The sequence below is a fragment of the Pelobates fuscus genome, chromosome 7 (assembly GCF_036172605.1).
Source record: "Pelobates fuscus isolate aPelFus1 chromosome 7, aPelFus1.pri, whole genome shotgun sequence".
In the NCBI taxonomy this organism is placed as follows: domain Eukaryota; kingdom Metazoa; phylum Chordata; class Amphibia; order Anura; family Pelobatidae; genus Pelobates; species Pelobates fuscus.
In genome coordinates, this window is record NC_086323.1 from 127,022,723 (window position 1) to 127,045,633 (window position 22,911).

General features: G+C 38.1%; 1 protein-coding gene across 2 annotated transcripts in view; it reads left to right on the forward strand.

Annotated features, from left to right (window-relative positions):
• The first annotated feature begins 62 nt into the window (after positions 1-62).
• The window catches only part of RAD54L2 (RAD54 like 2), a 42,405-nt gene continuing 19,556 nt past the window's right edge, over positions 63-22,911 (forward strand). Inside the window, exons 1-7 of one of the 2 annotated variants that reach the window (XM_063426602.1) lie at positions 63-163; positions 12,716-12,987; positions 19,780-19,957; positions 20,123-20,274; positions 20,411-20,536; positions 21,858-22,090; positions 22,387-22,569. In XM_063426602.1, the coding sequence (XP_063282672.1) occupies positions 12,777-12,987; positions 19,780-19,957; positions 20,123-20,274; positions 20,411-20,536; positions 21,858-22,090; positions 22,387-22,569 (1,083 nt within the window). In that variant the 5' untranslated portion in view covers positions 63-163; positions 12,716-12,776. Of the gene's footprint in view, positions 164-12,715; positions 12,988-16,655; positions 16,903-19,779; positions 19,958-20,122; positions 20,275-20,410; positions 20,537-21,857; positions 22,091-22,386; positions 22,570-22,911 lie in introns of those variants that run through there. The other variant, XM_063426603.1, reaches the window with a different exon arrangement.

Genomic DNA, 22,911 nt, shown 5'->3' on the forward strand with positions numbered 1-22,911 from the left:
TGCAGCGAGTCCTGTGTTCCCGGCGGGGCGGCGCTGAGCGGACAGGCCTGCAGGGACTGAGCGGTGGAGGGGGGGAGAGACTGGCAGAGACCGGAACTGTATCCCGGGGAGCGGTGAGAGCTGAGCCCGAGCAGCCCCGGGGGTGGTCCGCATCGCACATCGTGTGAGTTGATTGTGTCCATGTGATGATGATATGGGCGAGTGTTTACATGGAGGAGTGTGAGCGTGCACTCTCTTTATCTGCCTCCCCAATAACTCTGTGTAAATAGATTATAGATCATAACAATCAGTCCATACACACGTGTGTACATGCTGTCTGTGTGTACATGCTGTGTGTATGTACATGCTGTATGTGTGTACATGCTGTGTGTGTGTGTGTATGTACATGCTGTATGTGTGTACATGCTGTGTGTGTGTGTGTATGTACATGCTGTCTGTGTGTACATGCTGTGTGTGTCTGTCTGTGTGTGTGTGTACATGCTGTATGTGTGTACATGCTGTGTGTGTCTGTCTGTGTGTGTGTGTACATGCTGTGTGTGTAAGTGCGGGGGGGATGTGTGCTGGGATATCCTGGGTAACTATCCTGTGTTTCACTGGGCTCCTTGCACACAGCATTGTTTAGTAAGGATGTCTCTTTGTCGTTTAGCCTTGTACTTGGGAACTCGTATCTCATTACAGTGGGGGTTATTCTGTTTATAAACAGTAATGCAGTGAGTGAGACTGTGTGTATGTATGTGCACACTCTCCATTTTTAATTGCTCTTCTAGATATTAATGTATGTGTGGCAAGTGGCAGCATGCGTTAATTTCTATAAACAATGTTTCATTTCTCTGTGTGTGTATCTTTGTATGTATAGTAGAGATCTGTAGAGATTTTTGTCTAACAGTATACGGTATTTACTAAATTATTACATCTATAAATCTTTAAACATACACCAGGCAGTGTTTGAGTCCCCTGTGTGTGTGGACTCAAACACACACACACACACACACACTCTATGCACTCTCCATTTTTAATTGCTCTTCTAGATATTAATGTATATGTGGCAGCATGCGTTAATTTCTATAAACAATGTTTTATTTCTGTGTGTGTATATCTCTGTATGTATAGTAGAGATCTATAGAGATTTTTGTCTCACAGTATATTTACTAAATTATTACATCTGCAAATCTTTAAACATACACCAGGCAGTGTTTGACTCCCCTGTGTGTGTGTATGTATATATACATGTACACACACAGACCATTAAACAAGACAAATAGTGAAAAATTGTCTTATTTTGAAATGTAGAACAATATGTGAATATTGGGTTTGTTGCTTTGAAATGGCTCATTTTCAGAAATGATAATAAACACATCTGTATTGTACTTTTAAACAAATATTTGCCCTTTGTAACTGTCTTCTTCAGTCAAAAGTCACATATTTGTTTTGATGTGGCTGAAATGAGAGGAGCACTAAAATGCTCCCCTTCTTTTTATTGCCTATGACTGTTCAACTGTAAGATGCACAGAGTGCTTCATATAGCAAATATATTCTAGGGTGACAGATGTCTGAAAAGTGTGTAAATCAGATAGGCATAACTAGTCAACCCACAAATCACCTTCATTTCACAAAAACCTTGGGTGGGGGGGAAGCATATTATTTGATTTGTATTGAAAAATATTAGGGTCTAGCAGGAGAAATTTGGAGACATAATGTCGGTTATTTATAATTCCATCTTTCAGGCATGCAAATAGAGATGCTAACCCCTTGGATTTAGGAATAAACCAACAATTGCCTTTGGGATCTGGGGTTGTTACTAGTGCTGCACAGAAGAGTTTGGCATCAAATAGTTTCCCTTTATCCAGAAATGGCAATTCTTGAATAATGTATTTAATACAGCCAAGCTGTAACTAAAGGTGAGTTGGAAAATTCATTTTACATGTTGGCATAATTTGCTAAAATTCAGAGTTCAGTGAATAAATCAGCATGTGAATTTCAAATTTTAGGCCAAAATTGAAACCTTATTTGAAGAATGTTTTCCTCCGATATTTTGGTTAAAAATGTGAAAGTCACTTTGAACTCGGAACAAGTCAGAGTTTAGATAATACAGCTATACGAGTGAAATCTGTTTACTCTCTTGATTTGTTGTAGGATTATTTTGCCATGTTACAAAGTCCTATGACAAGGATTGACCAAAATTTGACACAAAGCTATTGCATAATTAAATTTTAATGCCTGATTATGTTTTGGAAAAATGGGCACCCTAGATTAGAAGTGACCCAGTCTTCTTTTAAAGCAAGTATAGATGATGCATTTGAATTATGTAAAAAAACAAAAACAAAAACACACCAATTCAAAATGATAAAAGATTAAGAAAAAGTCACTTTTAAAGATTTTTTCTTCTTCTTTTGTTCACATCTCCACCCATTACATAACCACCCTTTAATTCTGTCCAGACAAGGCTTAGCCAGTCAGTATCCTTTTATGCTATTTTATGGAGTCTCACTTGTTAGGCATGTTTAACCAAATACATCACAGGTTAATGCAGTGGTTCCCAAACTAGTCCTCATGGCCAAACAACAATCCAAAATGTATATATTTCTTGTTTTTATTCCAATGGAGATACTGACAAAACGTGGACTGTTGCTGGGTCGGAGGACTGGTTTGGGAACCAATGGGTTAAAGGGATACTACAGGCATCAAAATAACTTTAGCTTAATGAAGCAGTTTGTGTATATAGATCAGGGATGACCAAAAGGTAGATCCCCAGATGTTTTAAAACTACAGCCTCCAGCTTGTCCTTCTAAAGCATTCTAAAGGCATGCAAAACATAATGGTAGTTATAGTTCTACAACATTGGATCTACTTTTTGGGCACCCCTGGTATAGATCATGCCCCTGCATGATCTATACCAGGTCACCATACTGTGCCTATGGCTGTATAAACAAAGTGATTTACCTCCTAAATGGCAGAGAATTAAGTAGTAAGACTGCAGGGGCATGAGATATACACCAATACTGCTTCGTTAAGCTAAAGTTGTTTTGGTGCCTGTAGTGTCTCTTTAAAATGCAGATAGAACACTAGCTGTTTAAGATCAGAAATATGTGTACTAGGGTTCACAGAAAAGTTAACTTGCACTTTGTCACTTCCAAACTGCCTAGGGGAGAGGATCTGAAGCACACACTTTAACACCTCAATCCCGCTTTGCCATGTCCTCACAGAAACCCCCCCCTCGAAACTGTGACACACACCTTTGGTCTGCCTGTGCCCTGCCCTCACTGTTTGCACTGTTTGCTGAACTCCTATGTGATGCTGACATGCTGCCTTTATTGAAAGCATTATATAGTATAGTACAGTAGTGACTTTCACAACTAAATAAAGTGCTCTAAGTGCAATTAGTGTCATTATTTATTCAAAATAGAGTAAATAAAAACAAATATATATATTTATTGAAAGCATGCCTGCATTTGGATGAAGTCACGTCAGTCACTCTGTTCCTATACTCCTTAGCCAGCTCTAGCAGTGCCGGCTAGGGGGTTACCATAGGAATCACAGCACATGCATTGTGGTTGCTTTTGTGGGAGAACAGAAGGACCGCCAGTGGGAGGTCTCCTATTTTGTCCCTTATCATCAATTTTTTGGCATAATTGATTGACAGGTGGGAGATAGACTTGTATTTAGGTAGGTTTTTCTCCCAATCTGTACATTTGCTAAGCTAATCTGTTAGCATAATAGTATAGACAGAGCGAAAGTAAACTGCATGACAGCTACCATTTAATGTTTTCTGTGCACAGTTGCAGTAATTCTAAGTGCAGAGGTTTCTAGAACTTGTACAAATCGCAGAACGCTTTGCTTCTTCGTGTACAGCTGTGCTATTTGACAGCGTTTCTCGACGTGCAGTCAGATGGGGAACTATGACATCATATATGCTGGTAGAGTGACCAGCAAGAAAAATTACTCCAAACACCATGACTACTTCAGTGATATGAAGTGTTCATAGTTCTTGGAATCTGTTCATATGTGATTGTTCATTACGTGTCTGGTGTCTGCAAGCAGAGCATGCTGGTGACAGACAACCAATGACAGACCTGCAGTAAGGGAGAGTGACATCAACGGAGGAGGACAGGGCTTCAGTAAGACTTGTCATTGGTGGTGGGTTGAAGGTAAGTTTGTTTTATTTCTTGTTTTTTCTCCAACTTGGGAGATTTTACTTGTGTCACTGGACTCCCCTCAATGCCTGTAAAATAAAGAGGTAATTTACTTCCAATACAAAGGTGAGAGGGCCTCTCAGCTCTGCTCCATCTGATTGATAATTATCATCACTAATGATCTCCTGGCCAGTAGAATGCTTCTCATAGAGAGAAGTATTATCAGGCAATAGCTATGCTGCACCATCAATGCTTCTCATAGGCTTTCCCTCTTGGGGCACAAAGCAATTGAGAAGAGCACCCTCCTGGTTGTCTGAATTACAGCCAGAATGATGCAATTTAGCACTTTTATAAGATCACTTGAAATCAGCACTTTTATAAAATATAAGAGGGAACATTCTGTTAACACTTAAAGCACTTAATCTTAAGGGACTTGGAGTGTTTAGAGAGGGATATGCACCCTATGTTGTCAGAAAACCACATCTAATTTATTGCTTCTCCATTAGAACTATAATGAAATTCAACATTGACAGGCGAATAATGATAAATACACATATATAAACAAAGATGCTAACTGCTTATTTGACACTATTAATGGCAATGTCAATGCTGAGTGAAAGCACCTTTAGAAAAGAGCCCATGTCGCGAAAGATAAGATGGTAAAATTACCAGGATAGGATATAACATCATTCTTCATCTTAGAACCTGCCTCAAAAGCATATGCTATTAGTAGACACTTGAAAATGACATTAACCCCTTAAGGACCAAACTTCTGGAATAAAAGGGAATCATGACATGTCACACATGTCATGTGTCCTTAAGGGGTTAAAGGGACACTATAGTCACCTGAACAACTTTAGCTTAATGAAGCAGTTTTGGTGTATAGAACATGCCCCTGCAGCCTCACTGCTCATTCCTCTGCCATTTAGGAGTTAAATCCCTTTGTTTATGAACCCTAGTCACACCTCCCTGCATGTGACTTGCACAGCCTTCCGTAAACACTTCCTGAAAAGAGAGCCCTATTTAGGCTTTCTTTATTGCAAGTTCTGTTTAATTAGGATTTTCTTATCCCCTGCTATGTTAATAGCTTGCTAGACCCTGCAAGAGCCTCCTGTATGTGATTAAAGTTCAATTTAGAGATTGAGATACAATTATTTAAGGTAAATTACATCTATTTGAAAGTGAAACCAGTTTTTTTTCCATGTAGGCTCTGTCAATCATAGCCAGGGGAGGTGTGGCTAGGGCTGCATAAACAGAAACAAAGTGATTTAACTCCTAAATGACAGTGAAATTGCAGGGGAATGAGCTATACACTAAAACTGCTTTATTTAGCTAAAGTAATTTAGGTGACTATAGTGTTCCTTTAATAATTGTGAAGTGGAATTGAAATAATTGCATGAATAGTGGGGGAAATTTTTGAAGGGAAATTAAATAACTTGCAGAAATAGTGGATAATTATCAAAGGGGGTCATCCAAAATCTCTCCCTATTTATTAAAGTATTTTAAAAGTAGTCTGTAATAAACAGTGGAAAAAATCACTGAACTGAATGTCAATGTCAGAAAAATGCCATCTAGAAAAGGTGAAGTTTATTTAGTGTCATCATTTCATTAAACTGATTTTTACTGCCCCTTCATTCTGTCAATGTTTTAATAGAGTGTAACCATGGAAACCAAAGCTGTTTTACGGTTACATTTTCAGAACTTTTTTTTGCACTCAAAGTTGTTTTTAATACTTAAAGGAATGCTCTAGACTTAAATTGGTCTATTCTTTTTTTTTTCTCTGCATATTTGATATAATACATTAAAAGTATGCAAAAATAATACCAATGCCATCCCATTTAATGCTGTACCATTGCTCAATTCATAGTTTGTAGCTACATGTTAGGAGTTGTGGGATACTGTATGTGCCATTTAATGTCAGGGAGCTTCTGGGTAGCTGTCCTGTCCATATGCATTTTACGTCTTGGAGGAGGAGAAAGTGATTTTAATATAAGCGTCTTTAAATCTGTGTGTTTGTGGATCTTTTCCCTCTGTATATAATATATGTAAATCATTGAAAATATATGTACCTTATATTTCTTAAACTCTGTTGTACAGCAAATCCATCATCTGTACTGAGCACAACATCTCGGCATGTCAATAAATTTAGTTGAGATTATACTGCTTTTATTTTTAAATATATTGCCCATAAAAACATGTTTATGTATGCTACAATTTCAAATATGTGGCCAAATTATCTTGCATAGTAAGGGTTCAATGACTGAACAATGAAATGGAAATCCCAACACAAAATTCTTGTTAAAACAGCCAAATTGTAGCTATTGCAGATTTGTAGAATTTTTTTCGTCAATTGCTTTGGACTAAATGTTGTCGCTTAATTTTCCATTGCAATTTTCTGATACACAAGAAATTGCTGCTATAGAACAATCATTTATAAAAGAGTTTATTCCTTAAACCGGAATTGTGCATAATTGACAAGTGAATGGCTGAATGGCAGAATCCAAAAATGTTTCCAATTCAGCTGTTTTGGCATACAATTTTCAATTCCATGGTCAATTCACTTTAAATTCTAGTTTAGAGAATACACCATATCTGGAACTGATATTTCTAATGTTGCTTCATGGATGAACATGTTGTTATGGCAACACAATTTTTTTCCACAGAAGCAGTTAATGTTAAAGGGGCACTTCACACATAAATTGACCACCCTTCCCCCAGTTTTAGTGCAGCATGTAGATAATACATTACACAACATGCCTAAAAATAAATTATAACTAAAAAGGTACTCTCCTCTAAACATACTCCTTTGCAGTCAGTCCTACCTTGTGTCCACCAGGGAAGTGGCTGGGTGTTTCCAGCCAGTTATTGTACTAGGCTGCAGTCATATGGCAGTATCACGAATCATTTAAAGTGAACCTGTCCTTTCAGGTTCAATCTAACTGAAATTGCCCCATAACGATTGAATATGTTACTTATTCTGAAGAGAAATGATATATCCAATGTGAAATTTTTAGATACTAACATTATTTGCCTTTGGTTCTGCATCACCATGTTAATAGGTCAGTGGATATTGCATTACTGTTGCCAAGTTTGCTCTTGCAAGAGCCTGTACTAGCTGCCACTCAGGTAGCCCTGGGAACAAATGTAAATGTTGCCATTTCTCAGGAAAGGCAGTGTTTACAATTGTCAGCTTGCACTGCGGGACAATCTCATTGCACTAGAACCACTACATTAAGCAGTAATGGTTCTAGTGCTTAGAGTGTCCCTTTAAAGGTTGCTATGGTGGTTGTAATGGAAGGAGTGCCCTGGTGCTATTCCCCGGTAAGGTGACAATCCATCTGGCAGCGTTTGCCCACTTACCTAGGTCCCTCTGTGTGCCTGGTCTCCTTTGCAGCAGGGTTACAACATCCGACTTCTGCAGAGGTGCAGCCTGGATGCCAAACTTGCTGCTCATCCATTGGCTGAGAGCGTCTGCCAATGAGTGTAACTCTGTGCATAGAAATATGCACAGAATTGATCATTAGTTGTGAGCTGACTAATGACACCACAGTTATGCTGTCAGATGTCGAGTTACACCTCTGTCAGAAAAGGGGTTAAACTCCTAATGTGCCGCTTTTCATAGCAAAACGTTGTACATACAGATTCCAAGTACCATGACCACTTCAAATCACCAAAGTGGCCATGGTGCTTGCAGTAATCCTTTAAAGGACATTATTCCCACGTAGGACAATCCACTTGTATACAGTTCTCTTGCTCTCCCTGTTCTTCAGCTCTTTATGCTGATTTAAGTAACAGGTTTTCAACAAGTCTATAGGTTTGCTATAACAATGTACAGATAGTATTTAATTTACTATTAAATAAAAATGTTTATACCATGACACTTTAACATTGCTCAGATACACTTAAAGTGCCAGGAAAACAAACCTGTTTTCCTGGCACTAGAGAATCCTGGAGTGCCCTCCTTCCCATGTCGCTGAAGGAGTTAAAACACCTTCAGCTACTTACCTGAATACAGCGCCGATGTCCCTTGGCGCTAGGTCAGGCTCCACTCACTCTCCTCCCCAACCGTCAGCCGGCGGGGGAGACCTAATGCGCGCGTGCATTAGACCTCCCCATAGGAAAGCATTATTTAATGCTTTCCTATTGGGAAAATCTGACACAGGAGGTATGTGAGGACGTCCAGCGTCAGATAATGGACCAAAAGTCAGTTTGGATTCCGGAAGCCCTCTAGTGGCTGTCTGTTAGACAGCCACAGAGGGCAGACTTAGAGCTGCAATGTAAAACATTACAGTTCTCTGGAACGACAATGTTTTACATTGCAGGACTAAGTGCAAAAGGGACACAGCACCCATACTTCCTCAATTAGCTGAAGTGTTCTGGGTGCCTACAGTGTCCCTTTAAATCTCTTACATCAAGAGACTATCAGAGTTCTTCACTAAAGTGAGAATTCACAGTAAATTCAAAGAGAATTTTAAATTATTGGCCAAAGTAGTTGAACTAAAGACATAACTGACTTACTGTTTCCAATTCAGCTCTTTTGGCCTTAACCCCTTAAGGACCAAACTTCTGGAATAAAAGGGAATCATGACATGTCACACACGTCATGTGTCCTTAAGGGGTTAAATTTGAAATTCACTTTGAATTCTCACCTCAATGAATAACCCTGTAAGTGCTCAGATAGTTGAGTTTTAGGAATCTTTATTCCAGACAACCGAGCAGCAATGTTTCAGCTCAACAGAGCTGCTATGCCAAGACATTGCAATTTAGTTGTGTGGAGTATAGTCTCTGTTACTCACCTACTTGATTGCCTTGTCCTTCTGTTACATACCTGCATGCAAATGCAACCGTATAATGTTATTTAATGGACTTCTCTGCAAACACTTATATCAGGACTGTGTTACAAATAACACATTTAAAGATAAAAGAAGTAGCTAGATTTCATTTATTTTTTTTAAATGCAAAACCTGCTCAAACACTATTATATATATATTAAACAAATGAACTCAACTAGGACTGTCTCTTTAACCCCTTCAGGACCGCTGACGGTTCAGGACCGTCAGCGGTAAAACGTGCGTTTGGACCGCTGACGGTCCTGAACCGTCATAACGGTTTTGGGCTACTTACCTGATCGCCGTCGGTCCCACGGCGGCGATCAGCTCTCCTCCCGGTCCAGGGGGACTGCCTGTCTGCCCGGGCAGTCCCCCCTCGGCAGATCAGGACCCCACGGCCATGTGATCACTCGATCACATGACCGCAATAGGGGTCTTTGTATCTGCCTGCAGGGGGACTGTCTGTGCTGACAGGCAGTCTCCCTGCAAGTGAAAAATCATCAAATAAAGTAAAAAAAAAAAAACAATCAGTGTAAAAAAAATTATAATATGTGTATATATATATATATGATATATATACATGTATTATATCTATATATATAATATATGTATATGTATCATATATATAATGTCACACTAAGTGTATTTTTATATTTATATATACGTATATTAATATAAAAATACACTTATATTTAAATTACACACGAATATATACAATATATATAATAACTATATATATGGTATATATATATTATTATAAAATACAAATAATATGTTAATAAAAATAAATAACAAAAAATAAAAATAATTTTTAATAATTAAAAAAAAATTATATATATATATTCAATTTTATTCTAACAGTATTTTGATATTGATATATATATATATTTATATCAAAATACACTTAGAATGTAATGATATATATATATATGTATGTATAAATAAATAAATAAAAATAATACGAAATATACATATGTCCACATACAAAATTACATTAATAATTTCATAAATATACACGTAGACGTCAAATATATAAATATGTATATATATTAAAATTCTACGTGCATATTTATGTAATATTTTTACCTAATTAAGTAATTTTAATGATTGCAATTTGAGGGACCTGCCTGCCAACCCAGGCCAAAAGTCCAGATAATTTAATTTGCTAGCACTGTGCTTAACCCTGTAACTTTCTATGACACCCTAAATCCTGTACATGGGGGTACTGTTTTACTCGGGAGACTTCGCTGAACACAAATATTAGTGTTTCAAAACAGTAAAACATATCACAGCGATGATATTGTCAGTGAAAGTGAAGTTTTTTGCATTTTTCACACACAAACAGCTCTTTCACTGAGGATATTATTGCTGTGATATATTTTACTGTTCTGATACACTAATATTTGTGTTCAGCGAAGTCTCCTGAGTATAACAGTACCCCACATGTAGAGGTTTTATAGTGTTTGTGAAAGTTACAGGGTCAAATATAAGGCTTGATTTTACTTTTTTTTTTTTTATTGAAATTTGTCAGATTGGTTAGGTTGCCTTTGACAGCGTATGGTAGCCAAGGAATGAGAATTAGCCCCATGATGGCATACCATTTGCAAAAGAAGACAACCCAAGGTATTGCAAATGGGGTATGTTCAGCCTTTTTTAGTAGCCACTTAGTCACAAACACCGGCCAAAGTTAGCGGTTTTTGCATTTTTAACACACAAACAAATATAAATGCTAACTTTGGCCAGTGTTTGTGACTAGGTGGCTACTAAAAAAGACTGGACATACCCCATTTTAAATACCCTGGGTTGTCTACTTTAAAAAATATGTACATGTTAGGTGTGTTTCGGGGATTTATGACAGATAACGGTGTAACAATGTCACTATTGATACATTTAAAATATATATATATTGAAACAGCAATTTCCTACTTGTATTTATAGGCCTATAACTTGCAAAAAAAAGCAATAAAGCATGTAAACACTGGGTGTTTTTAAACTCGGGACAAAATTTTGAATCTATTTAGCAGTTTTTTTCATTAGCTTTTGTAGATAAGTAAAAGATTTTTCAAGTAAAAGTCCAAAAACATGTTGTTTTTTTTATTTTTCACCATATTTCATTATTTTTTTTAAATACAATATATGACATAATATAAATACTGGTATGTAAAGAAAGCCCTTCTTGTCTTGAAAAAAACAATATATAACTTGTATGGGAACCGTAAATGAGAGAGCGGAAAATTACAGCTAAACACAAACACCACAAAAGTGTTAAAACTGCTCTGGTCCTTAACGTACAAACATCGCAAAAACAGGCCGGTCCTGAAGGGGTTAATACTGATTTATTGTGTGTATGAAGCAGTGTTGTTTATGTATGAGGAGCTATATGAAGTAAAGTCATCATAGAAACTGGAAATGCTGGATACTTGGCTTTTAGTAGTTTGTTCTAGAATTCTTCTTTACGCAGAACCCCCATATTGAAGCTTCATCTTGCAGAGAGTGTGTGAGAAACTAGAAATGACTAATTTGGACAGTCTGAAACTATACAATGTCTATGTTTTCACGGAAATAGGCTTTAATTTAATTTTGGATAAACTTTTTATTTGTTTATTTTTTATATTATTTAGTATTTTTGGATAAACTTTTAAAATTATATAATATTTTCACATTTATTTTATACTCTTGCATATATATATATATATATAGTAATATTTTGAAGATTATTCAAAAATATTATATTGAGGCTAAAATCAGGTTTACTTTGCAGAGAACTCCAAGAATTGACATTAGCCAACCTAGAACTGGCTGATGCCACCGTCATGTTGCTGGCAGCATAGCCAAACGTTGCACATACAGAATCCAGACACCATGACCACTTCAAATCATTGAGGTGGTCATGGTGATTGGAGTAACCCTTTAACCGAAGAGGTTTGCTGAGAGAGTTCTAGGGCTAGTCTTATCAAGCCCCAAGAGTTTGCTCAGTGTAACAACAGATGCTAGCTGATTGTCTGGTACACAGGGTAAGGCTTGTTACTTATGACCTAATACTTTTAGATTTATGTATCTACTGCTCCTGGTTTTTGGTAATTTACTTTTCACTAAACTGTTTAAAAGTACTTAGCGACATGTACCAAACAAATCAGGATTGTAGAAACTAAGTTAGCTCAGGCATAGGTACAATGTTAGGTTGCACACATGGCAGGATAGTTACCACTGGGTCTGGGCATCTGGTCAAAATTATTTTAGATCCTACTTTAGAAGTTTAAATCTCCTGCTCTGTTAATTGAACTTTAATCACACACAGGAGACTCCTGTAGGGTCTGGCAGTATGTTAAAGTGGCTCTATCAACTCAAACGTACCTTTCTCCTATTGTTTCCTCTTCTGTTCCTCTTTTCAGAATCTGTTCTTTTCTTTATTTCTGCTCTATTTCTCTCTAAAACAATACAAAGCAAAGACTACATTGTTTTATATATTTTTCTTACACTTCACAATTTTGACAAAATGGTGGAGCTTAATGCAAACTTCATCCTTTGTTAGCTTGCCAAGTATAGGAAAAATACATTAGACAAAGTAGCCCCTACTTTGCTGGGTGTAACCAACTCTCTTAAGCAAAATCTAAATATTTTTTTCTTATTTTAATTCACCTCCTCTGGCAAGCCAGAATTGCATCTTTCTTTATGTACAGATCGTCTCTCTCTCTCTACCTGCTAATGTTTTGATCACTTTATTTAAAAAAAAATAATTTTCTTGTTCTCTTGCAGTCCTTACCCTGTGAGGGCATGATGCGCTGGTAAATGTGTCACGCCCTCCTACGCACTTGAAATGTCTGACGCATCCATCTCAGGGAGTGAGCCAGAGTTGGACCCAGAGGACATGGAGGAGGAAGGTAATGATGAGGATGATGATGAAGATGAGGATGATGAGGAGGAAGAAGAGGAGGAGGAGGAAGAAGAAGATGGTGATGGTGACGATGAAGATGGAATGGAAGATGACAATGACGGTGATGATGAGGATGACACAAATGATAAAAAAGGTAACAGAAAAGAACATTACACATTGGACAGTGATTGAATTATTCAAAAACATGCTTTTAAAATTACTGCAGTTGTCTTTTCTTAGAGTGCCAACATTGCTTAAAGAGACACTATAAGCACCAATACAACTTTAGCTTAATGAAGCAGTTTTGGTGTATAGACCATGCCCCTGGTATCTAACTGTTCTGTTCCCTGCTATATAGGAGTTAAATCATGTTTTTTATGCAGCCCTAGCCACACCTCTCATGCATGTGACCTACACTGTTTATGTACAGATAGATCTAATGTTTAAACTTCCTTTGTTTTGCATAGTCTTTTTAATTTAGAATGTATTTCTTACTCTGTTAATAACCTGCTATAGTCTGCAGGAGCCTCCTGCATGTGATTAAAGTTCAAAAGTGAAAGATAAAAATTACATACACTGAGCTGTCACATCTGATTGAAAATGAAACCATTTTTTCCATGTAGGCTGTGCAAGTCACAGCCAGAGGAGGTGTGACTAGCTCTGAATCATCAAAAGAGGTTTAATTCCTAAATTACAGAGAATTGAGCAGTGAGACTACATGATCTAAACCCCGGAACTGTTTAATTAAGCTAAAGTTGTTTTAGTGCTTATAGTATCCTTTTAAAGGTACATTCTAAGCCATATCTTAATGTAGTGCTTCTGGTGCATAGAGGCTACTTTTTGACAGTGTAAAACATTGCTGTTTTTAGAGAAACAGTAATGTTTTTGTCAATCTTTCTTTTATTAGAGGCATGTAAAAAAACAGTACAGAATAAAAGATGAAGAGCTATAGAAAAAAAAAGATAAAAAAAGTGAGAAAACGGTAATGTTTGAGAATACACCATCAGACAGAGAGCCACTAGAGGCTCATCCACTTTAAAGGACCACTCTAGTGCCAGGAAAACATACTCGTTTTCCTGGCACTAGAGTGCCCTGAGGGTGCCCGCACCCTCAGGGACCCACTCCCGCTGGGCTCTGGGGGGAGGAAGGGGTTAAACTTACCTCTTTCTCCAGCGCCGGGCGGGGAGCTTTCCTCCTCCTCCTCTTCTTCCTCGCGACGTCATCGGCTGAATGCGCATGCGCGGCAGGAGCCGCGCTCGCATTCAGCCGGTCGCATAGGAAAGCATTCATAATGCTTTCCTATGGACGCTTGCGTGCTCTCACTGTGATTTTCACAGTGAGAAGCACGCAAGCGCCTCTAGCGGCTGTCAATGAGACAGCCACTAGAGGCTCTGGAGGCTGGCTTAACCCTCAGTATAAACATAGCAGTTTCTCTGAAACTGCTATGTTTATTAAAAAAAGGGTAAAAGCTAGCTGGACCTGGCACCCAGACCACTTCATTAAGCTGAAGTGGTCTGGGTGCCTAGAGTGGTCCTTTAAGACCTTCTATTTTGGGAGGTCTTTAAGTTTGCTAGGTGTGTCCAGTACTTCTCATTCTATGGCTATAGGTAGTCACAGGGATTGTTGTGTATACTCCCCTTTGCACAGTTATCATTATAATTGATGAACTCTCAGAAGGCAGAGAGGTGTATGTCTTCTTGCTGGATTGCTGGTAAATTTAATAACTGGGGGTGGCTGGGTCTAAAAACAATATAGAACACATCTAACTTTAAAACAAATTATTTTTATAATTTTCTATACACAAAGTTAAGAATAACTCACCTCAATCCAGCACCGAGGCCAAGTTCTACTGGCATTCCAGTGCTGGAGGGTGAAGGACATCCTTGAAGACAGACTAAGGGGAGGACTTGGGCGGCATGAAGGTTCACATGTTAAAAAATACTTTTTTTTTTTTTACTGCCAAAGTGTGATTGTTATGGTAAGAACTTGCACAGTTTGTGCTGGGCTTTACCAGTGGTCAGCTAATCTGAGCATGGTCAAGATCTTTGCAAGCAGACATTTTTGATGGTCAACCGGTAAATATTAGCGGCAATGTTTAAAACTATTCCGTACTTAGTAGCTGCTTCTACCTTCCGGCTGTTATTGATAATGAGAGCTCATGACTGCTATTTGCTGACAAGGGCCAGATTTTATTCTGTTAGAAAAACTTTTCAAATAATTATCTACAGAAATCCCCACTGAAATCTGTGGGAATTTTTGTAGATAAATTATATTAAAAGATTTTCCAACAGATTGTGATCATTTGAAAAGCTTATCCAAAAGAATTCAACTGAGGCCAAGGTTGGAAACAAGACCTGAGTCTGGGCAATCTACAGGTTGCCCTTCAGCTATGGTAGTAATAAAAGTCCCTTGATGCATGGCAGTATTTCCAAGGCATTCATGGCTAACTATGGCTCTCTAGCAAAATGAAAGTCAATCAATAAGACCCTGACCTCACAATAAAATGCATATATAATAGGCCAGCATTGGTTATGTAAGCGTCTTGTGAGAAGCCAATGTGGGTGGAAGGAGAAGTTTATAGGGGGATTAACTGGGAAAACTGCTGTGGAATGTAAAATCCTCACCATTCTTTCTTTGCATTAAGTGTAATTATATAATTCTGTATCGTTTGCAGAGCATTTACTGAGACTTTCATATAAATCAGAGTGCTGCTCAGGCTCCCACATATAGTTCTATGTTAATTTATTTTATGTTTGATTCCATTGAGAAGTAAGGGATTTATCTAGTAGGCAGTGATAAGTGCAGAACATTGATGGTGCCATGTTCTTTTAATTTAGCAGGAGTAGTTACAGTACAGTTTTAGGCTGATGGTTACTGTAATAGAGAAACAGCTGTGATTTGTAAAGGATAATTATAAGATGAGGGCTACTCTAAATGACCAGTGATAGGGACAGGACATTTATATTATGAGGGGTCTTGTAATTTGAGTATTAATAGGTAGAGGGCAATTACAGGTTGAGGGTCCTGTTAACAGAACAGTGATAAGGACAGGACTATATAGGGTGAGCGGTTTTGTTTACAGAGTGGAGTTGTGGACAGGGCAAATATAGGGTAGTTGGTCCTGTAATAGAGCGGTTATAGGATGAGGGATCCCGTATAATAGAGAAGTGATGGGTGGCACACATTGGTGCCTTGGTATGCTAGATGCTGATCTCAGAAGTTGCAGAGACCTCATTGAAAGCTCATCCACGTGTCCGTACATTAAACCCTGATCAATTTACTTCTGACATGACAAGAAAAAGTGATATGAGTACACATCCCGTGGGATTTTTTGTATGAAATTCTGCTCGGACTCCACATCAAAGTAAAGCGAACTATAGCCAGCCCTAACTGACTTGACAAGGTTCATTCATTGAACCAGTGACTGCATGAAGGGGAAAAGGATAAATGCTAAGTTTTTCATATGCCAAGTAAAGTTTCCATGAATGAAAATGCTTGCTTACTTCTTCAGCTGTGAAATGTTTTTTTATTTTTTTTATTTTGTGTTCATTTTAGTCTTTGTTTCCTTGTGATGTTGTATTCCTCCCTTTATGTGCTTGGAAGTGGGTTAGAATGTTACCTAATAGGTGTGTGGACAGGGCTCCCTCAGGTGCTATTGGAGACTCGTCTGAGCTTTGTGCTTTACACAACTCACCAGACAGTCTGGATTTTGTTGTCCCTTATAATCCTCCCTTGGTCCCCCCCCTCCCTGCACTGTGTCTGTATAATGCTTATGTAAGGATCCAGTCTGCATTACTTGGTAAAGAGACTGAGACTCGCTAATCTGCCATCAGTTATTTGAACTGTACTTTGTTTTATAAGGATCTTAGTTGGTTCTAATTAGGTTCTGTCCTGTTCCTGTATTCAATATCCTGAACCTCCCATCCACACTGTACAGCAGTAGTACCCAGTGTTCATGAGAGGTTCCTTTCATATTCGTTCCTGTTTCTCAGCAATTGTCATCTACAAAAACCTCCGGACTTTTCAGTGTTGGCCATGAGGCTTTTGGAAGAATCTGCAATACTTGCAGGTACCAGTAAATTCTATTCAGACTGTTCCGTAGAAATAGTATTTATATTACTAGCTTGAAAACAGAGAGGGGATGAAATGACTGAGCTATAGGGTGTAGCAAATAAGAATGCTACACATAAAAACTGATGGGACAAATGTAGCCTCTTTTTATAATATCACAGTGGAAAAGGTATAAGATTAAAAAGGGAACTGGAATAAATGGACTAAAATAAGGTTTAGATATGTTTGCTAATCACTGGATATAGCAAGTGGGTGACAGGGATTTTGTTTCTTAATTTGAGGAGTGTATCTGACTTTTGTTAGGAGCCAGGGGAACACTGAGTTTTACAAAAGCACTTTATTCAGTACCAGTATTTACATTTTTATGAACTTCTAGGAGTTTGTCAGATTTTAAAAGCCAACACGAGTCTGCTTATATATCCAAAATGACACGGCTATGTTATTAAGCTGGACACCAGATGTATTTTCTGAGTTGGAATTATGTTGTAGATGGCTTTGGTTAAAACTAAATTAATTTATTCTGGAATTGTTGTGTGCATAACAGTCAATCTGCTCTCTCGTGGGCTTTGCTAATTACTCTTATTGCGTGTGGTGTAAAATGCATGCTCTCTGTGACAGGATAGTGTAGATGGGCAAATCTATAAATATTTCATGTAAACTAAGTAAACATCAATGTCCCAAGGACAAGTTGCTATTTTGCATCATGAAAAGTAGTTGCTAAATAGGAATTTGTTTAATAGGGGTAGTTTTAGACTACACACTTACACAGTAAATAAGGCTGCTATAGAACAAACAGGGCAATAATCCCATCAGTAATCACGCAATAGCAGGGTGCTTTGAGTAAACTTTGGGAAATCAGGAGAAAAAAATATAACAAAAGATGGAGGGAAGATAACCCTACAAATTAAAATTTGTACTCCGCAGGAAAATTGAGATAATTTCCTAACCCCTTAAGGACACATGACGTGTGTGACATGTCAAGATTCCCTTTTATTCCAGAAGTTTGGTCCTTAAGGGGTTAAACTCCCTCCCCTCTAAAATAAATAAATAAAAACTATCAATATCAAAACACATTTATTAAAGACTGTTAAATTAACTAAAACTTGGTCATCAAGCAACTCACCTCCAGTAAAATGTACGGGTCTAGAGTCACGTCAAAATGCTGTTTATGTAAGAAAATATTGTTAGTTGGTCCATTTGATCTTTATTTATTATTTGTTTTTATAAAGACCCACTGGTACATCTGATAGGGACTGTGGGGGTCACGTTCAGTAAGGTATGTAGTTGATAGTAAGGGTACAGTATTCTGATTTCTCAGGTGTATGGCAACAACATATTCTACAGTGCTGTACAAGTAGACTATATACACAACATATAGATAGATCACAAACGTATTTGTTTAACTGACTTTACCAGCACAAGAAACTATATTTATTGAAAATATTATTTTTGACGATCACATTCAGGTTGGTGACCTGTAAGAGCTGTCATAGAATTATGGATTTCCTAACTCTGCTCCTGAAGTGCTGCCTCAGCATTTTGTTGAATGTAGCTCCCATCACCCTAGGACAGCTGGCATTTCAGTCCAAACGGAGGGTTTTGTTGCTTAACCCAAATCTGCAATTTTCAGTTTTGCTTGCTTTTGACATTTAAGATGATTTGCGCACGCATCACACAAGGGGTGCTGGGAATATACTTGGCTTCCACTGGCCACAATGGTTTGGGACAGTGTTTTACTGGTTCCTGTGTTATGCTTCCTATTCTGTGTATTACGATGTACATTTTTTCTTTTCATTCATTTTGCTTTTGAGTCTCACAGTACCCAGTTTCACAGGCTGATTCCTAGTAAAGAATTTGCTGAGGATTATGTAATGTTTCTTTTCATTTTATGTAACCAAGTTCAGCAGATACTGGTTGCATAAGAAGCTGAGAAAGGTTTAGCACTTTCATATAAACACATTTTTTATATTATCAAGTTAACCCCAAATTAAACTTTCCCAGTGTGTTTTTCTTTAGTATTTATTTAGAATTAGGGAGTTTGAAATTAATTTGATCCACCGTTTGCTCCAGAGTGATTTCTTTTGTTTAGATAAAAGCCTTTTATCATAATGTCTTGTCTTTGTGCCATCTCAGAAGCTTGCTGTTCATGTGTCAGTACCCTTAGGGCTTCGGAATACATGTCCCTAATGTCACTTATCCATGCTAGGAGCTGCTGTATTCAAGCCATTGAAGCACAACATGTTTGGATTATTGAGGTGACAGGCATTTACATATGACGTTTGGAATCATTTGTTTTTAAATGTTTTAATGGGATAAACAACATATATCAGTTAAAATTATAATATTAGACATCATACACATATTTTGTAGGCAACATGTCTTTAGTGTTGTTTTGTCTGTCATCTAAGTCTGTTTTTATATGACAGCGCTGCTGTTTGTGTAATCTGTGTCCACGTTAGTGTGATCTCTGAATCTCAATATAAATCTCTTGGGAATCTTAGGTTCTCAATGACCATGATTATAGTAACTCTGTATCCATGTTTCTTAGGTGTTTGATTTATTTCTGATATCTTAGGGTCAGTGTTACTGATACCTTTGGGTGCCTATGATTATTGTAACTTCATGTCTATGTACTTTAGCTCTTTGTTTCTATATGTAAGATTGTATGGCCTGTGCTCATGGCAACTGTGTCCAGTTCTCTGAGATCTACCGGTTTCAGTATCCCCTATCTGGGTACCCAAGGTTTTCCTTACTTTGCCTTCCTCTGGGACCTTTTATGTTCCTGAATTGGTCTGTCATGCTCTCTGAATATTTTTTCAGGGTTATAGTGTTGTCCTTATAGAGAGTGTTAACCATTATTTATACTTGTTTTCAGAGAAGTCTCAAAGTGCAGCATTGGGAGCAGACAGCTCTGAGCAAGGTGAAGGTGAAGAAGATGAAGGCGAAGGATGGAAGCGCTCAACTACCTCAGGACAGAGTACAAAAGTATCAACAAATGAAGAATCGAAACAGAAGCGGGCACAAAAGCCTTCCCACATGAGAAGAAACATCAGGTCAGACCACAGAGCACTATGTCAGATTGTGTGTCAAAACATTTATCTGTGTTCCCTCTTTTATTCTGTTATTGAACTTTGAAATTGTATATGTTCTGAACTAGGTGGCACAATGGAACTCACAATTGACTCTCGTTTTTCTCGTCTTAATCCCATTCTACACAGGAAGCTGCTCCGGGAGGATCAGCTAGAAGCTGTGACCAAGACTGCTCAGCAAGAGGAGTTAGAGCGAAGAAAACGTCTGGAGCAGCAGAGGAAAGATTACCCTCTGCCTATCATCCCGACCCTGCCAGCTGTGCCCCTTGACTTTCTGAATGGTGAGCCCTGCAGTTTTAGGCTGAAAAAAGCCATGGGCAAAGGGAAGACTGGGTTAAAATTGGTCAAAGAAGCATGTGAACGTAGGAGATGTGGGTGGTAGTAATTACTGATCTACTCCTTGTTCTGTTTCAACAGAGGAAATTGAGTTGAGACCAGCAGATGTGTCACAGCTCGTGAGCAGTCAAGAAATTATATGTCTGGATACAAGTAGCGGTGATAGTGACGATGACTCAAAGGAAACTATGCACGGCCTTAAGGATGGTAAGAGAAAGAAAGAAAAATCATGGGATGGCGAAGACCATAAGAACTTGGTAGTAATTTGATTTCGAGGAATTTTAAAGGAAGAAGATGAAGTATTGCAGAAAAAGATTATAGGTTGCAAGAATATATATGAATGATATTGAAGAAGCAGAATTTGATTTAAAGGTGACTGCAGATAGTAGTTGCTCAGGCTTTAATATTTTATTAAGTGAGATATACCTCCTGTTAGGGAGGAATGTGTGACCAATAAAGTGCTAAAGATCAAGAATAAATTACATCTGCTCAAAAACACGTGTGGAAATACCCTCTTACCAACACTTTAAATAGTCCAAAATCTGTAAGGTGGTATAAGTGCAAAAACCTACACCAATAAGTGTAGTGCTGAGAGAAATCACGGGGTACACTTACCCCATATAACTTGGGGTGCCAATATTTGTGGGGATGGCACTACCCTTAAGTAGATTCAGTAGGCTCTAGAGGACTATTTTAAAATAATTAGATTTTAATACAATATACTCAAATAACATATAAAATACTAAAGTATAAAAAGTCCTGGATAAGCTGTGCACTACTTGTATTAAAATCTAATTATATGAAAATAGTCCACTGGAGCCTACTGAATCTACTTAGGGGTAGTGCCAGCCCCACAAATATTGGCACATAGCTACTACTCCTCAGAGCCTGGATACAGGGCTCTGAAAAAGGTGAGAACTTTACTTATTCTCACCACTGCACCAATTGACAGACTGCACATTTGTTCTCCTCTCTCTATGTTTTATCTTTGAGATCCAACATATTGTGGAATGCAGCTGTGATGCTGCCTTAAAAGCATACACGCCTGAATACGGAGCCAGTGTTTATGTATAGGCTCCTTTAAATGTGAGTGTTCCACTTCACAACCATTTTATCTAGTTTATCCTTATGTACCATCTGCACTCTATTGCTTTTTTACTCTTTTCACATGTACTGCAAATTAAGCTTGCTATCAAGTTATATGGGGTAAGTGTACCCCGTTAATTCTCTCAGTGCTTCACTTAGAGGTGTAGGTTTTTGCACTTATACCGCCTTATAGATTTTTAAGATTTTATTACCTCGTTATATGATAATAGGTATATTCATCAATGTGTAAGAATAACCTTGATTAATCAAAGGATTCTTTCGTTTTCACTTTGCAATGCATGATCACCAATTTTGCTCATTTGCGATATAGATGGAAGGATAGAGTGATACATTGCAGAATGCAAGGATTTAACAATGTGTTAAAAAGCATTTTCCTTCTCCTCCCCCTTTGCCCTACTCATCTCTGCTTTTCCTCACTCAGAAATAATAGAGCTGAGCTCTGGTGAGGAGGAGTCTTTGCACATTGTAGATAGCGGAGAGTCCACCAATGATGCTGATGAAGATCTAGGTACAGAAAACAGTGGCTCACATGTCAACGATGCTATGAACCTACCAGATGCGTTAGGTCGTGTCTTGGTTAATATCAATCACCCACCCAATGAAAAAGACATTTTCCTGGCTCCACAGCTTGCACAGGCTGTTAAACCTCACCAGGTGACTAGAGGGACACTTTGCTATACCTTTTCATTCTATAGCTCTACACTTCCTTTGTCAGTCAAGCTTACTACATTTCATCTGTATATTTTTCCATGTCTGGCATATTCCTCCATGTTTCTATCAAGATTGGTCTTCTTCGTATCTCTTTGCAGGCCCTCATACTTCCTCCTCCCCCTCCTAATGTTTCAACTTTCACTCTCTCATCTTTTCTTGCTCCATAAACTCACTGTCAAGTGTTTCCTCGTTGCGTCTTCTTGCTCCCTGTCATCCTATGTCTCATTTCTTACTGCCAGATTGGAGGGATCCGCTTCCTGTATGATAACCTTGTCGAGTCACTGGAGAGATTCTCCGGCAGCAGTGGGTTTGGCTGTATCCTAGCACACAGTATGGGTCTGGGAAAAACCCTGCAGGTCATCTCCTTCCTGGATGTGCTTTTCCAGCACACACCGGCCAAGACTGTGCTAGCAATTGTACCGGTAAGAGCAGGGTTATTTGCATCTGGTATATACCAGAGCTGAAAGTCTCAGTTTGTACTGTTGCTGCATGTACCTTAGTGTTTATCTAGTAAACCCAGAATTGTGGAAACTGAATTGTTAGGCATTGAAGTTGAACTGGAAATATAATGAAGTTGATGTTTTCCAGGTCATCACTGTTTGCCTAAAATGCACATTTTCTTAGTCCGTTTTCCACAATTCTCAATTTACTGAATAATCCTCCAAAAACAAGTGATGATAAAGTCCACACATTTAAACAATATTATTTCCTGCTTCAATTTCTAGTAACAAATGCAATACATTAAGGCAACAGAGTAGCCTGTA